This window comes from Tupaia chinensis, unplaced genomic scaffold (assembly GCF_000334495.1).
Source record: "Tupaia chinensis unplaced genomic scaffold, TupChi_1.0 Scaffold142619_1, whole genome shotgun sequence".
Lineage (NCBI taxonomy): Eukaryota > Metazoa > Chordata > Mammalia > Scandentia > Tupaiidae > Tupaia > Tupaia belangeri.
The window spans coordinates 689980-706075 of NW_006202465.1; the positions used below are offsets into that span (position 1 = coordinate 689980).

Sequence of the window (16096 nt, forward strand, 5' to 3'; positions counted from 1 at the left end):
CTCAGGATAGAATACTTACTACCGGGTTCCTAGTTCAGGTTCCTGACTTATCTCAAGGTCAATAATCCTCCTCAGAAGTCACCCACATCCTCAACTCACTCTAGCCTTTTCTTTAGCCTACTCTGAGAATTTGCACAGGTTTTGCCCTGCTCTGGGTCTGTTATACTATCTGTAAAATTATTACAATTCTAGCCTCCCCTAGCTTGGTCACAATCTGCTGGTGGAACCAACAGCTTGCATTTTGTCTTCATTCAGTTGCAACCAAGAAGGATGTGCAAGAAATTATTTTAAAACACAATTTTCTCTTCTTTACTGTGTTTCTAGAGTCAGGTGGGGAAAGGGGTGCTTATTTGCCAAGGAATAGGGTGAAGAGAAAGGTGATCAGGACCAAGGGCAGCTAGGAGTGAGGGGCGGGCCAGGGCAGATTTGGAAGGACTCTAGGAGTTGGCATCTAGGTTTTCGAACCTGACCTTCTAGTAAGGGCTACTATTTTTCTCTGACTTCTCACACTTGTGCTGCCACATCCTGCGCCAAATAGGCCCAAGCATCAGTTGGAGGCTCCCAGGATCTCCTCATTTTATTTCCACCTCAAATCTTTATTTCCAGATGTCTCTGCAGCAAAATGAAATTCCAGGCAAACCTTAGGGGAAAATAAAGAAATAAAGAAATAAATGAAACAATTGGCAGTGAAAGGCCAAAAGAGAAACTTGAGCCCTTAGAGAAGGGAGTATCCCTGAGGAGGTGGGGACAAGGGGAGGAGAAGGGGAGGAGGAGAGGAGGAGGAAAGCAGGCCTGTCCCTTTAAGGGGGTTGGCTGTCAATCAGAAAGCCCTTTTCATTGCAGGAGAAGAGGACAAAGATACTCAGAGAGAAAAAGTAAAGGACCGAAGAAGGAGACTGGAGAGACCAGGATCCTTCCAGCTGAGCAAAGTCAGCCGCAAAGCAGACTAGCCAGCCGGCTACAATTGGAGTCAGAGTCCCAAAGACATGGGTGAGTTTCAAAAACTTTAGCTTCAAAGATTCAAGCGGGGGCACAGGAATTCATGAGAGAATTTTCAACTTTGGGGTTCGGGGTTTCCCATGGTTTTTAAAATGAGTTGTGTTCTGGCACTTGTTTTCTTTTTTAATTCCTTAGCATTCACTCAAATTAATTCCTTCCCTGCTGTACTAAGCATGATGCTTTATTGCCAAAGAATTTCAGCAGCATGTGGAGAGTCCCACAGGTCCTTGGAGAGAGTGCTCAGCAGGATGGATGTGGTCATGTGTCCTTCTACTCCCTTACTTCCCTCTACTGTCTGTTTTTCCCTGGTTCCAAGGCCCTGGTGATAAGTCAGCTGGCAACTCTGGTTCCACTGGATGCAACTAACTGAGTGTTGGATAGCCCTCAGATATACAAAATAACTGTTTGCCTCATACAAAATTTGGACCCTTTTTGGCATCACTAAAAAGTTGGGGAATCAGGGAAGCTGAACTCAGGCTTGGCCATGGCCAAGGAGGCAATTCTCAAGTCCAAGCAATGAAAATACAATCCCCAATGGCTTTCCCTTGGGGAAAAAATATATATGGTGTGTGTGTGTACAAGCCTATGTGTGCTTGCATGTGGATGACCATTCTTAATAAATATCACAGACTTAGCCTTCCAAAAGGCAGGGCCCAGCCTCTGAGTCCCTGCTGTGACAAGGAGACTGTTGGGATCTCAGAGCTCTTACTGAGCTGGTTGAGTACTGAGGGCTTCTCTAGGTTCCACAAGCAAAGAGAGAAGCTATGAGATTCTGGTATCTGGTAGTGTCTACTCAGAGAAAGGTATGCAGAGCATAATGGTCTTTTTCTACATTGAATGCCATAGAGACATGTAGACATTGCTCATATTTGGCAAAACAAGGGTAGTAGCATGAGCACATCCTAAGAAATACAATACTCAATTGCCTGGTATATTTACCATCAAATGTGGTACCCAGTAGATTTTGACAACATCCATAAAGATAGGTTTTCAAGTATATTGAGCCAGTGTTTGCCTTCAGATTGTCTCATCGTGAAATATTAAGAGAGCTCTCTGAAGTTTGAATTCAGGTAGGATAGTTAAGAGAGCAGAGCACTGGACTAAAAGTCAAAACATACCTGCCATTTGTGAACTGTACAACCTTGGGCAGATGAGTATAAATCGCCACTTCATCATCTGGAAAGTGGAGATAGTAAATAGCTTCTTTGCCTATTTTTAGCATTGTGAGAATCAAGTCATAATGATATGGAAGTCCTTTGAAAATGAGCAAGCCCTATAACAATTGTAAATCATGATAATACTGATTATTATAAAATAATGTATGTTCAGGTTGATTCTTACTTTCCTCAAGGGGGCTGAATTTTCTTTGTGAGACTTTGTGTGATTGAATGAGAATTGTTTGACCAGTTAAGTGTGGCCAGGTGAGAACTGAATGATGGAAGAACTCAATTCCTGTCCCAGATAACATCAGGAACCCTATCTAATACCAGGAGAAGATTTGGTACATTAAAAACAGAGAGAGTAAAGAAGCATGCTGAACATTGTTTCTTCAGGGAATGAAAGACCTGAGGAAAGGCAGAAACACATAAAGTGAGTTTCCTGTTATGAAGGCTGGATGATTTCCTCCACAAGAAGATTACCACAGATAAGGGCACAATTGAGGATGTGTACTGAGTCCAAACTCCTGGGTATGGACAATACTTGGGCCAGATACACATGATGGAGTAGCCACTACATTTTCAGTTACTCAACAACAGAGTATCTCAAATATTTTGTGAATTATAGACCATCTTTAATAAGGTACTGAATTACTACTACTGCTGATGTGGAGGGTGTTGTCTATCAATTGCAGTAGACACATTATATCATGGAATCTGGAATTGAGAAGAACTTTAGAAGTTGTCTGCGCCAACCCTCAATGCAGGATTAATTTCTACAACATCCCAGTTAAGAATTCTTATAGCCTCTGCTTAATCATCTCTAGGAACAGGAAGCTCACTACCTTAATCATATAGAATTCTTTAGGCTTGGAGGTGAAAAGGCACACTGAATTCAGTGGTATCTTCACAAAAAGTTTTTTGAGGGAAATGATAGCTCATTAAACTTTGTCCCAACTTGGAAGGGGGATATTGTAAATAAATCTTTCAGATAACAATGGAACCAGAAAAGAGCCAAAGAGCAGTAGCTAATTATTCTCTGCTCAGTAACACAATGCCATTACTGAACAGCAAAACATTGGCTTCCTCAAGTCTGTTGTCGTCTGTGAACAGTGGTTGTTACCCTGGTAACCAGACTGTGATGCTTCCCTCCAAAAGTGACTGTTTGCTGAGCAGTGTGGTTTGGGCTGGCTTGGAGTAAATGGGTGTAGTCCAGGCAGAAAGTGTGAAGGCAGAGCAGGGGTCCAGTTTTACAAAATGCATGAAGACTAATTGAGTTTCATAAAGATGGCAAGAATGCCACAAGAATGCCAGAAGCTAAAAAGAAACCATATCCAAACCAGCATGTTCACTTACTCTTCTTAGAGCACTTACTTAAATGATCAAGGGCAGCCTTCCTCACCTTATTCTTCCTCTTGGTCCTGTAGAGCCAAGGGAACTTTTGGAGAATCAGGTACATTAGATGGTCTACTCTGCTTTGGAGGCTTTTTTACCATGGCTCTGAGCTAAGAAAGTGAGAAATTACACAATAGCCTGACAACTAGAACTGCTGTCTCAGAGCTGAACTCTAATAGCCTCAACTCTGGAAGGTGAGGGGGAGGGGAAATATAATCTCCAGACCATTAAGGTAGAACCCCAGCCAATGGTATCTTTCTCCCCTTAGCCTTTTGGTGTATCAATTTGAAGTCTTGAAAAAATATCCCTTGTGTACATCTCTTTGTCTTGAAAGAAAGTAACAGTAGACATGGCCTCCTTGGCCAGAGAACTTCAGGCCTAGACAAGATCAGGTCAGGGCAGTGACATGAACAGGAACATCAGCTTTCCATACCTTTCCCACTCTCAGCCTCTACCCAGTGCCAAATTTACATCAAAAACTCAGCAAGTACTGATTGATTAATCCCTCCTTGACTATTGCAAAATGGACCTAAGAGTGATCTCTCAGCTCTGCACTGGCCTCTGAGCTCTGCACTGGCCTCTGAGCTCTCTGTCAGGCAAGGCTTTGGGAAATAATCAATTATATCCTAAGGAAGAGACTAAGGATCATCTTCATACTGCCATCAAGGAGAGAGGAGGGATTGAGAGACTGACATAAGGAATAAGATGCAGCTACTATTATCTCTAGTGCCAGGTACTTCTTCATCTTCCCGAAAGTGAGCAAGGTGGAGAGATGATGTGCCATGACAAGGATGAACAATCATTTGTACCTCAGCCTCCCAGCGTTTGGGCATTAATTGGTGTGTGTGTGTGTGTGTGTGAAGAATAGGGAGTATAGGCAACAGTGTGATCCAGATGCTCTTGCAAAACGAATAATAATAACTCTCTTGAGAGTAGGCTGAGATTTCTTCTTTTTTTTAAACCTTGTTCACATGATTTGACTACCCAACAGGCTTGGATTCCCAGGTCCCAGCTGCTTCAAGGCCCCTTTCCAAAACTTGAATGTGGTATATAAATGCTGATATCATGTAGGAAAGACAAGATTATAGGCAGGGCTTTGTCTGAACAAGATAAGGCCAGAAGCAAAAGTCTTTGTCTCTGGTACCTCCTGGTGATTGTTGTTTTACTCCTAGAACCCGCCTACTGATCCCCATCCATCCCTAGTACCAGTCACGGCTGCTCTAGCATCTTGGCCCTGTCAACTGCTATAAGCCCTGATCAAGAAGGCTTCTGTTCACGGGGTGAGGTTAAAGGGTGGGTTCTGGGAGGAGGGTAAGACCATGGTGCATATTAGAGACTTAGGGAGATGGGGCCAGTTTCTCACTCAATGAGCCTGCCTGTTGTTTAGCTCTATTGTATAGGGTTCTTCTATCTCTCCCTTTGTCAGCTGGATTCAAGAGACAGGCTGGGAATTGTGCAGGGTACAATTGGTCTCTTTCTACCATTCCTTTCCATGAAAGCCCTTCCTCTCCTCCCTTTGATGAGTTCCCAGATTCACACTGAATTTCCATCATGGAGCTGGTCCTTGAGGCGTGTCCAGGGCATGGGAAAGGAGGGAGGGCTTGGGAGCTCTTGGCTCCTGCTTAAAGGGACAGCATCAGAATCAACACAGCCCTTTGGATGGACCTGGATATGTATGAGAATCACAATGGTTCTGTAGATCTTTGTCAGACCCCTGTGATGGGCATTGGTGAGAGGGGCTTGAAGAGAAGGATATTAATTCATCTATCACAGATAGATTTGACTTGTTTCAGGAGTTTGCAGATAAATATAACCAACCCTGAATTTATCTTTTCCCTTCGATTATATTTCATTCAAAGGACTTGGTTATATCTGCTTAAGCATTTGATGATAGGTAGCTTTGGTTTTTGACTCACAGATACAAGTTTGTTCTCCCCAACAAGACTGCAAGTTCTCTGACGAAAGGTCCTTGGCTTTATAATTCTTTTCTGTTTCTCATCGTGTCTAGGTAACTGCTAATGTGCTTAATGCTTGTACTAAATCCACATAAATAGAAATGAAAGGAAAACATTTGAAAGGATCAATATTCTTCTCTTTTATTTCTTATCGAAGTCAGGTGATTTAATACAATTGAGTTGCATTGGGTACTATTACTATATAGTTCTTTTGTGCCAGCTGTGCTTTGTCATTCTGTATGTAGCTTGAAAATGTGAGAATGGCTCTTGAGAGAGCCAAGGAACTTTCCCAGAATCTCTCACAGCCTCCTTGAATCAAATTTATACCTGTTCAATCTTGAGGGGTTCTGAAACGCAGAACCTGGGACTTTAGACTACTATTCACATAAACCCAAGGATTTCTTGGGCTTCAGAAAACCAAAGTGAATCCAATGGGCCTTTTTCATTATGTTTTAATTGTCAATTAATTTAATGAAGACAACTTTTTGCACATTCTGAGTTTTTCTCAGTTGGTATCCAAAATTTGGGTTTTGCTTGGCCAGATTGACTGAGATTATTTTCATCTGCTGAATTTAAATGCCCTTAGAGCAAACACTTCATCTTGATTGTGAAGAGATGGACATCTGATTCTTACACTGGTATTGCTGAACTGTTTCTAGTTCAACAACTATAGACTTATCCAAGGCCATTTATTTCAGACTCCACATCGGAGACTCATTAAAGCCTATGCCCTTCTTGTCTCTTCCTTTGAGCAGCAGAGGAACAGAAAAGAGGATACTGAGTTATCCAGCCTCTAAGAAAAGAGAAGAAAATGGATATAAAAAGAAAGACTATCAGTTGGTGGTTCAGAGTTGCTCCCAAGGCTGAACTCTTCATCACCCATTGAACAAACTGTACTCTATAGTTACTTGGATGATAACTGAGGGATCACATATACTAAAGACTTTTCCCCTCATCTTTACAACCCTGTAGGAGGCATCAGCTAAAGCTTAGGGTGGAATTCTCTGTTTGGCTAGCAAGAATTCAAGTTCCACCATCCATCATTGCACCTGCATGACCACTTAGCTCTTCCAGGGTGAAAAAAGCTGGGATGAGTGAGTGGGCCACTTACTAGGGTAGATGGTTCTTCTTACCCTGAGTTAAACAAACAGTCTTACCATTGTTCCTTGGGTCTAACCCCCTCCCCACCCCCAGGCCTGAGGGCCCCTGCAGAATACCAATGAAGCTCCTGAGATCTCAGGGGAAAACAAGGCTTCTTTGTCCTAGGAAGCTATGGAGGGCTCTGTCCAAGCCCTGACCCTGTGCTGGGGAGAGAGGGAACAGTGGGGTCACTGACCCTCCCCTCCCCCCATCCCCAGGCTTCAGAGACTGTCTTTAATAGAAGAGTCCAAGAGTTTCAGGGTGGGGGGAGTTGGATAGTCAGAGAAGGAAAATGGCAAAATTTTGTTTATTTCCAAACTTTTTTTATTGGCTTACAGGATGCATCTAGTATCTTAACCTGTTAAGAAAGAGGAAAATAAATTTCCAAATGTTTTCTGATAACAGCAATCAGTTTTAACTGTTCTGTTTTTCTCTCTGGTATACACATGTGTATTTGCACATTTCTATGCACATGCTCATGCACATGTGCACACACATATGTACACTCACTGTGGGCCAGTTTTAATGAGGTAATCTTACCAAGTACTCTTGCAAAGTTCATGCTGAGTAAACTCAGTCTCCACGTACAGCAGCACAGCTACAAATTGATTGCTTCTCATAGAGGCCAAGTTTTTGGCAGCAGTGCCTCAGTTCTTAGAAAAGGAAAGGAATTCAAGTTCTACTGCAAACGTTAGCTACTTACTTTGCTTGGCTTGGGCTTCTGAACCTCATCTCTGATGGAACATGCAAAGATCTTTGAAGAAGAGGCTCTTTGAAGTCCATGGAAAGGCTATCATTTCAGGGGGTGGTAGGTAAAAGGACTCACTCATTTTGTGGCTTTGGGAACAGAGACAAATACCGTATTTCATCTTTCCCATGATAGAAATCATTTTGTCCTTCAAAATCTGTTCATGATGATGCAATTTAACCATGTTAATCACCAAGTATTCAAACACTCAGAGCTAAAAAAGAAGCTGTATTAGTATTAAGAGGATCAGGCAGAAGACTCCCCTTTCCTCTGGTATTCTGGTACAGATAAGAGAGCTTGTCTTGGCAAATACATCAATATCAAAATCCAAATCTAAGAAATTCACACAATTTATTTTAATTCTCAAAGGAGTCACAGGATGTGTATTCAAAAATTGCATCTTCCCAGTACATTTTCTTTTTTAAAAAAATAATCATTTAATTTTATTCATCATCATTATTATTATTTTCATGCTCACCAGAGAAAGATAAAGAGAGAAAGTGAGAAAGTAATCACCAGGTCCAAGACTTGAACCATGGTTAGTCATGTGGGAGTCCAGTGTCTCAACCACCGTGTCACCTGCTGCCCTTCCAGCACATTTTCTGATTCGGTGTGTGTGTGCGTGTGTGTGTGTGTGTGTGTGTACACAAGGGTACTTCAAAAAGATTCATGGAAAATGGAATTAAAGCACAAGTTTATTTGGGTGCAAAAAAGTTTAAAATTCATGCATATTTTTGTTTAATAATATACATTTCCATGAAATGTGTGTGTGTGTGTGTGTGTGTGTGTGTGTGTGTGTGTGTGTATTAAGAGTTTTTGTCTGAAGATCTTAACAATTTAATTTCTTCTAACTCTTAGAGATTTGGCCAACAGGCTGTGGGGAGCCATCTTTTTCTCTACCTAGTAGGTCATCTATTTGATATTTGCTAAGTTTCATTCCATATGACACTTTGGAGCTTGGGACTAGTAGTTGGGACACAGCTACTTTCAGAGTCTCTGACTTCCTATATGCCTTTCCTATTTCTCAGCAACACTAATGTGGGGCCTGGAATACAAGGTCTGGGGATCTCAGGGATGCATAGCACTTTAAAACACCTGTGTTCCTGGACCCTGGTGTGGTTTCCTCATGCCAGAAAGATGTGTCATGCTTTGCCAACTTTGTATAAAGTCTCTTCATAGCTATATTGACAGACTATCACTGTAGGACTGAGGGTAAGGACACTGGACAAGCTGTAGTACAGGGGACAAAACAGCCATGCAAAGTGTCCAAAAACCATTAAGCCTGGATTTTTATTACTGTGAATAATAGTAATCTTCCTATTATCATTTCTCACCCTATGCCAGCTTCCTCCTCCTCTTCAGACTGCTCCCCACATATCTAGACAAAGAAGAATCAAGCATTCCTTGCAACAAATACATAATGTTCAGGGATATCCAGGATCATGCAATTTCCAAAGTTTCCTCCACCCAGAATGCTCCATAGGCTCAAATACTGTCTGACAATATCAACAACTCTGCTCTACACTCTAAGCAGTTACCTTCTGTAACCACCTATTTACTGTCTGGAATTTTTAGTTGAAAATACGAGGTCAACCTAGCTAATTCCTCTTAGGTAAACCAAAGACTCCCATATGGCAATCTTTGTCTTTTCTTTCTTCCTTTCCCCAACACAATGCCAGGCACATAGTTAATATTTCATAAATAATTAATGAAAAACTAAAATAAGTAAATAAACAAATCAGAACAATAAGAAAAGGGGAACTAATTTCATAATCTTTCTGGCTTGCTTTTTGAATTGCTATGTTATTTTTTTTTAAAAAAACCTGGGAACTAAAGGTAAAGATATATTTCCAAGAATGGATAATGTAAGGATTTGGGGTCAGTGTTACATTCCAAAAGCTGAAACCTCCAGACTCTCCTGATCTTGGAGTCTGGGTTGACCACTTTCTGTGCTTGTGAGCACAGGAATTGACTGGTCTGACAGAGTAGTACAAGTGGCACGAATCACCTGTCATACATACCTGACTGTTTCCTCTCTTTCTTCCCCAGGTTTACTAGAGTGCTGTGCAAGATGTCTGGTAGGGGCCCCCTTTGCTTCCCTGGTGGCCACTGGACTGTGTTTCTTTGGGGTGGCACTGTTCTGTGGCTGTGGACATGAAGCACTCACTGGCACAGAAAAGCTAATTGAGACTTATTTCTCCAAAAACTACCAAGACTATGAGTATCTCATCAATGTGTAAGTACCTCTCTTGCCATACAGACCCATTCTCTTTTTCCTTCTCTGTATCTGGGAGACACAGATCTCATTGGAACCTTAGTGATTAACAGGGTCTGGGATGGAGCGAGGTAGGATTCCTGAGTCTTCTCTCTGCATATCATTTCCACCTATGTCACATCTGATGCCCTAAATGAGGGATAAGTGACAGATTTAGAAAGGGGAGTTCTGCCTTCTTGTCACCTCCCTAACCACCCTCCCCCATTTTCTTGCACATGTTCTGACTTCTGCTAGGAATGATTAATACTGCCTGAGTCGGAGCCTCTGTATCGAGAACCCAGGGGAGGCATGCTGAATGGACAAAATGAGGTTTCACACACTGCTTGTGCCTGCTTAGGCTCAGTACTAAGCCTCTCCCATTCCTGGAACAAGTTAGGTTCCTGTTCCTTGACTCCTCTTCCTTTTTATATAGCTCCTCTCTCCTGTGGGGTAGCATCTCTGAAGGGGCAAGCAAAGAGAGTAGGGCCCTAATTCTTTGGACTGCAGAGTATGCAAAGCATGGGGAGGAGGAGCATGTGCTACTGGTCACATGCTCCCTGTCCTCTGGTGAAAGCATGAAGAGCCTAGTGATTCCTCTAAAGACCCTCTAGCCTTGTTAAGGTGCCCACTCAAGTATCTACCCCCCTGATGTGAGAAAGGAGCTGGTTCCTCAATCAATAAGTTTCTCTGGTCTCCTTTGTCTATCTGTTAATGCAGGATCCATGCCTTCCAGTATGTCATCTATGGAACTGCCTCTTTCTTCTTCCTTTATGGGGCCCTCCTGCTGGCTGAGGGTTTCTACACCACCGGCGCAGTCAGGCAGATCTTTGGCGACTACAAGACCACCATCTGCGGCAAGGGCCTGAGTGCAACGGTAACAGGGGGCCAGAAGGGGAGGGGTTCCAGAGGCCAACATCAAGCTCATTCTTTGGAGCGGGTGTGTCATTGTTTGGGAAAATGGCTAGGACATCCCGACAAGGTGATCATCCTCAGGATTTTGTGGCAATAACAAGGGGTGGGGGACAATTGGGCGTGAGTCTGTGGCCTCATCCCCACCCAAGGCTGGGTCCCCTCTAGGGGCCTGGCTTTTGAGTGAGGAAGTGATGGCCACAGCCGAACGAAAAGGTCAGGAAGAACGTGGTGCCCAGCCAGCTTAGCCTCACCTTTCAAAGTTTTCCTAGAAAATTTAATCTCAAAATGGAAAGCATGAATTTTCTGAGATGCTTTGTATAATCAGACTTTCTAAGCCATCTGTTGGTAACCCTTTACCTTCTTCCCAGCAGGGACCACAAAAGTGTATCTGACTACATTGGAGTCTAAAATTCTGCTCATAAGCGTGACACATAGGCATCTGATCTGAGAAGGAGGGCTGATCATAGAAATTAAATATTCAGCTCCAAAGTGGAATTCACAATATTCTGGGATCCCACAATGTTGGAGGTCCCAGAGGGAATTAGAGTATCTCTGCATATTTAATGTTTTATCTTTGAGGGCTATATGTACTTCTAGTAAGGAAGACATCAGTTTTCAGTCTCTAGAGTTAAAGATTCATTAGAGGCTGAATGTGTGTGAGCTGTGGTAATGCCTTTTGATGGCCAGCAGTTAGCTTAGAAAGATTTTGGTTTCTAAAATTTAAATTGGCTTTGTTTAATGACTAGGGAATCAAAATTTGGTGACCAGTAGCTTTCTGAGTTCAGCCAAAGGCGCAAAATGGCACGACTTTCTTTCAAGATCTGTTTTGATTTCTTTATACCTTATCTGCCCAAACAAATCCCCTGAAGCCTCTCTAACCCAGGGATCCTCCTCACTCCAACCCCCTTCCTGCCCCCACCCACCCTCCGTCACACCTGGGGCCAATTCTCTAGTAGATACTGCCAATGACATGTGGCAGAAGTGCCCTACTCACTAATTTCATTTGGGGGAGGGAGATCCCTGGAATCTGGTTTAATGTCTGGCGCATGCCACTCCAGGATCTCCCAGTTTGTGTTTCAATGTTTACAGGCTGATGGCTGATTCTTAACCATTCCATGTCAATCGTTTTAGTTTGTGGGCATCACCTATGCCCTGACCGTTGTGTGGCTCCTGGTGTTTGCCTGCTCTGCTGTGCCTGTGTACATTTACTTCAACACCTGGACCACCTGCCAGTCTATTGCCTTCCCCAGCAAGACCTCTGCCAGTATAGGCAGTCTTTGTGCTGATGCCAGAATGTATGGTGAGTTAGGACATGGGGACTTTGGTTTCCCTACTCACTATGGAAGCAATATATAAGGGGACTTCAAAAAGTTGGTGGAAAAATGGAATTACAGTATGAGTTTCTTTTGGTGCAAACCAAAGTTGAAATGTGTGCGTAGTGCTTTCATAACATTCATTTTCATGAAATTTTCTTTAGAATTATTTATGTATTTCATTCCATTTGTTATTATAATTTATATTATTATTTTAATCTGACCAGAGAGAGACAGAGAGAGAGAGAGAGAGAGAAAGTGAGAAAGCAAGCAGCCAGGTACAGGACTAGGACCGTGTGAGAATCCAGTACCCTCAACCACCATGCCACCTGCTGGCCCCCATTTTCATGAACTTCTTAAAGACCTGTTATATATGGTTCTTTTATTAAGGTAAAGAGGATGGTGATTATGGAAAAAATACAAGATCATAAATGCCTGGATCTTAGTTTATTAATTCTCCCCCACTTGGAACTGAAGTAGCTTCTTCACTGGGAAGGGAACTTGGAAGTGGTGGAAGTTTTCCTGGCTGTTCTCACTGTTCTACTCTAGACGTCTGCCTTCCCAGCTCCAAAGCAGCACAAGTACAATATTTCACAAGCGTTCATGACCACCTTCTCTTTTTTGTAAATCTTTAGAAAAGAGGATTCTGATGGTTGGTAAGAGCCAAGTTTATAGCCAGATGATTAGAGATAGAAAATGGGATTTGGATGAAATTTTCCATGTGCCCCCAGTATTCCATAACGCTTACCTTGGTTGATTTCTGTGTCTTTTTTAGGTGTTCTCCCATGGAATGCTTTCCCTGGAAAGGTTTGTGGCTCCAACCTTCTGTCCATCTGTAAAACAGCTGAGGTGAGTGGGCCATTTGAGTTATTTTACAATGGAATGTCAAATACTGTACAAATTTCTACCCATGGCCTTCAATTTTAAGGATTAACTTCTCTTTGATGGATTTTGAATTAGCAGATTGCCTTCTACAAAACGCTGACTGAGTTTGCCTCTACCAATGGGCATAGAGAGTGAAACGCCTAGTTCCCCCAGAGCTGCACAGAAAGACTTCTGTTCTGAAACTTTCCCCCTTAAAAGAGCTATGTGTAGCTTTAAGTAAAAATAGAGCTTAATGGCAAAGTTCTTCAAATGAACATTATCATTTTAGTTAAAAACCTTATCAACCTTATAGATTGCATTCAGAGATATTCATTAGTTTTATAAAACATTTTAAATTTGGAGCTTCTTTTTATTTTCAATAGCCTTTCACTTTATTTTTTTATTTAAATTTATTTATTTACATTCATTCACTGTACATCATTACAGCATACAAAATGAGATTTTCCCCAAAACATACAGGAAACAATTTGGAACTTCTTAATCTCCAATAAGAGGTAAAACAGGTACGTTTGAAACAGGAAAACACTGTATTGACAATGAGTATTAACACAGATGAAATGGGAGATTAGAAGTAAATCCTCAGAGGAAAGCAGTAAACTATTTCTTTCAAAGCAGTGTTAAATTTTGGAATCCTGGGCACGATTGTAGGGAACCAGTTGGGAGCACACACTATTTTATTAGTGTTCTGAGTGTTCAGGATACCCTGGGGCTAGAAACTGTGGTATACATTAAAGAATGAGAGCCTTACATTTCAGGAAGTAAAACTTAAGAGATGCATAATTAATGCACAAGAAAGAGATCTACATGTTCAGAAAGCTACATTCACCATTTACAGTGTTTTTGCTTTTGTGAGAAACCATTCTCTCTTTTGCATTTTCCTGCAGTTCCAAATGACCTTCCACCTGTTTATTGCTGCATTTGTGGGAGCTGCAGCCACACTGGTTTCGCTGGTGAGTTACCTTTGAGTGATCTTGGCTTGGATACAGCTTCATGTAGCTTGAGTACAGCTAGGCTGAAAGGCAGGAAGATCGACTCCTTCCAACCTTGAAATGCTAGAGAGAAGTAACTGGAAAGAGACAGTAGATGTAAAGACTTTATATTTCTTCTTTGGTTGGCAAAGCAGAAACACTTTAGAAATTAGACAGGAATAAGAAAAGAAAGAATGTGAGGAAAGAGAAGGCAGGAGATTCATAGTCACGAATGATAATATCTATCATTTACTGAGCATATGATATTGACAAGTACTTTCCAGCCATAGATTATAGTTAATTCTCAACACATCCTGGTCAAATCAGTGACTGAAACATCATCGAACATGATCTTCTATAATCTGGAATTCTATATACTCTACGAATCCATCTAGGATGTTCACCAATGGATTTAGTTATTCTAATGGAAATATTCAAAAGACTTCCTAACACTATTAGAACTGTAATGACTATGATGCAATTCTTTGTCCCAGGTCTTACGCATAGTGTTATGTGCAGTGTCGATGTATTATGCTCATTGGGCAGATTAAAAAAGACACTGAAGAGTGAGGTGATTTATCTGATGGTACTGAATAAGTGGCGAACACACAAGGATGAGCTCTCAGAACTCCTGGCCCCTACTGCTGAGCCTTTTATGTAGAGTAACTTCTCACCTTGTAAAATAAATTGATGTGTGAAGCAGAGGAGGGTTGTATTATATGGTATGGCTGTGTATCTACAGCAAGCACCGTATGACTTCAGGTCACTCAGGTGCATAGATATGGCAAAGCCCAGGAAGTATTCATTTCCCTAAGGGATACTCCAGTGCTAGGCCAAGCACAGGTGTGGAAGAAATCCTTACTGATTTGATTCTTTGGTCCAAGGCTATTGGAAGGAAATATCTCAGAGAGCACTTCTAGTCAAATACATAGGGAGAAAGCCTGGGAAGTGTTGCTTTCTACAGAGTCTAGGTTTTTCCTTTATTCTGTTAAGATTTTATTCCTACTGTTCCTCATTGCCAGAAGGATCTGAGGGGAGAGAGCTTCCTTTTCTACTCTCATTCATATTTTCTCTTCTGTTCCCTACAGCTCACCTTCATGATTGCTGCCACTTACAACTTTGCCGTCCTTAAACTCATGGGCCGAGGCACCAAGTTCTGATCTCCCATAGAATTCCCCTAATAGTGAGGCTCTAACCACACAGCCTACAATGCTGCGTCTCCCATCTTAACTCTTTGCCTTTGCCACTGACTGGCCCTCTTCTTACTTGATGAGTGTAACAAGAAAGGAGAGTCTCACGGTGATTAATGACTCTGTGGACTCTCCCCTCTTATGTACCTCTTTTAGTCATTTTTGCTTCACAGCTGGTTCTTGTTAGAAATGGGAAATACCTAAGAAGGTGACTCCTGAACTGCAAGTCACAGACAAATGGAGGCTCTAACTCAATTTTCAAGCATCTCCCGAGGACCAGGAAGTGCATTCTTTTCAAAGAGCACTTCCACTGATGGAAACAAAGTGGAAAGAAACATGCTCAGGTAGAGAGAAGGAATGTCCTTGGTCCCTGTGCCATCTCTAGGGACCAAACATATTCTCCTTGGTGTACAAAACAGAGAACTCACTTCTGCCTCCCAATTACCACTGAAGATGAAAGAGACAAAGAACACCAGCAAAACAATAAGAGTGTTTGCCCAAATCTGCCTATTGCAGCTGGGAGTAGGGGGTCAAAGCAAGGATCTTTCACTCATAGAAAGAGAGCACTGACCCCAATGGCAATGAACTATTTAAGCCCTAACTCAGCCAACCTTACTTATAGCCTAAGGGAGCGTAGTGTCTGTGTAGACGAAGGGGGCATCTGGCCCTACACCTCATTAGGGAAGAGAAACAGGGTGTTGTCAGCATCTTCTCAATCCCTTCTCCTTGTTAACAGCTACCATGACAACCCTGTGGTTTCCAAGGAGCTGAGGATAGAAAGAAACTAAACAGCTTACATGAAAAAAGATTGGCCTAAAGAGCAGCAGTTGCTGGTGGCTAAGGTGTAACCCGAGATGACCCTCTGGTAGACACAGGATAGATAACTCTTTGGATAGCATGTCTTTTTTCTGTTAATTAGTCGTGTACTTTGGCCTCTGTCATATCTTCACAATGGTGCTCTTTTTATGGGGTATTATCCATTCAGTCCTAGTAGGTGATTTGAAGATCTTGGTTTGTTTCAGAATGATCACATTTCCCATTCTCCAATTTGTTCATTACTTGTTTGGGGCTGTATTAGAAAGGCCTGGAGAATAATTCTTTGATTATGATTCTTTAAAACTGAAAAATCAGATATTAAACATAAACATTATTTTTAAAATTGGTTAGTTTCATGAATCCG

General features: G+C 41.9%; 1 protein-coding gene across 2 annotated transcripts; it reads left to right on the plus strand.

Moving 5' to 3' along the window:
* The first annotated feature begins 833 nt into the window (after positions 1-833).
* On the plus strand, positions 834-14993 carry PLP1 (proteolipid protein 1). Of its 2 annotated transcripts, none has more exons than XM_006163562.2 (7): positions 834-990; positions 9444-9630; positions 10366-10627; positions 11692-11860; positions 12649-12722; positions 13643-13708; positions 14815-14993. In XM_006163562.2, the coding sequence occupies exons 1-7, from the start codon at positions 987-989 to the stop codon at positions 14884-14886; spliced, it is 834 nt and encodes a 277-aa protein (XP_006163624.1). In that variant the 5' UTR covers positions 834-986; the 3' UTR covers positions 14887-14993. The 2 variants fall into 2 exon arrangements, with proteins under 2 accessions (XP_006163624.1, XP_006163625.1); XM_006163563.2 differs by having other exon boundaries at positions 10366-10522.
* Positions 14994-16096: the final 1103 nt, after the last annotated feature.

What these genes read in the sequence shown, in the direction of transcription:
- PLP1 (XM_006163562.2), top strand. An exon ending in TGCTGATGCCAGAATGTATG is followed by an intron (nt 11,861 to 12,648) that starts GTGAGTTAGGAC and finishes TGTCTTTTTTAG; the next exon opens with GTGTTCTCCCATGGAATGCT. An exon ending in CCATCTGTAAAACAGCTGAG is followed by an intron (nt 12,723 to 13,642) that starts GTGAGTGGGCCA and finishes ATTTTCCTGCAG; the next exon opens with TTCCAAATGACCTTCCACCT.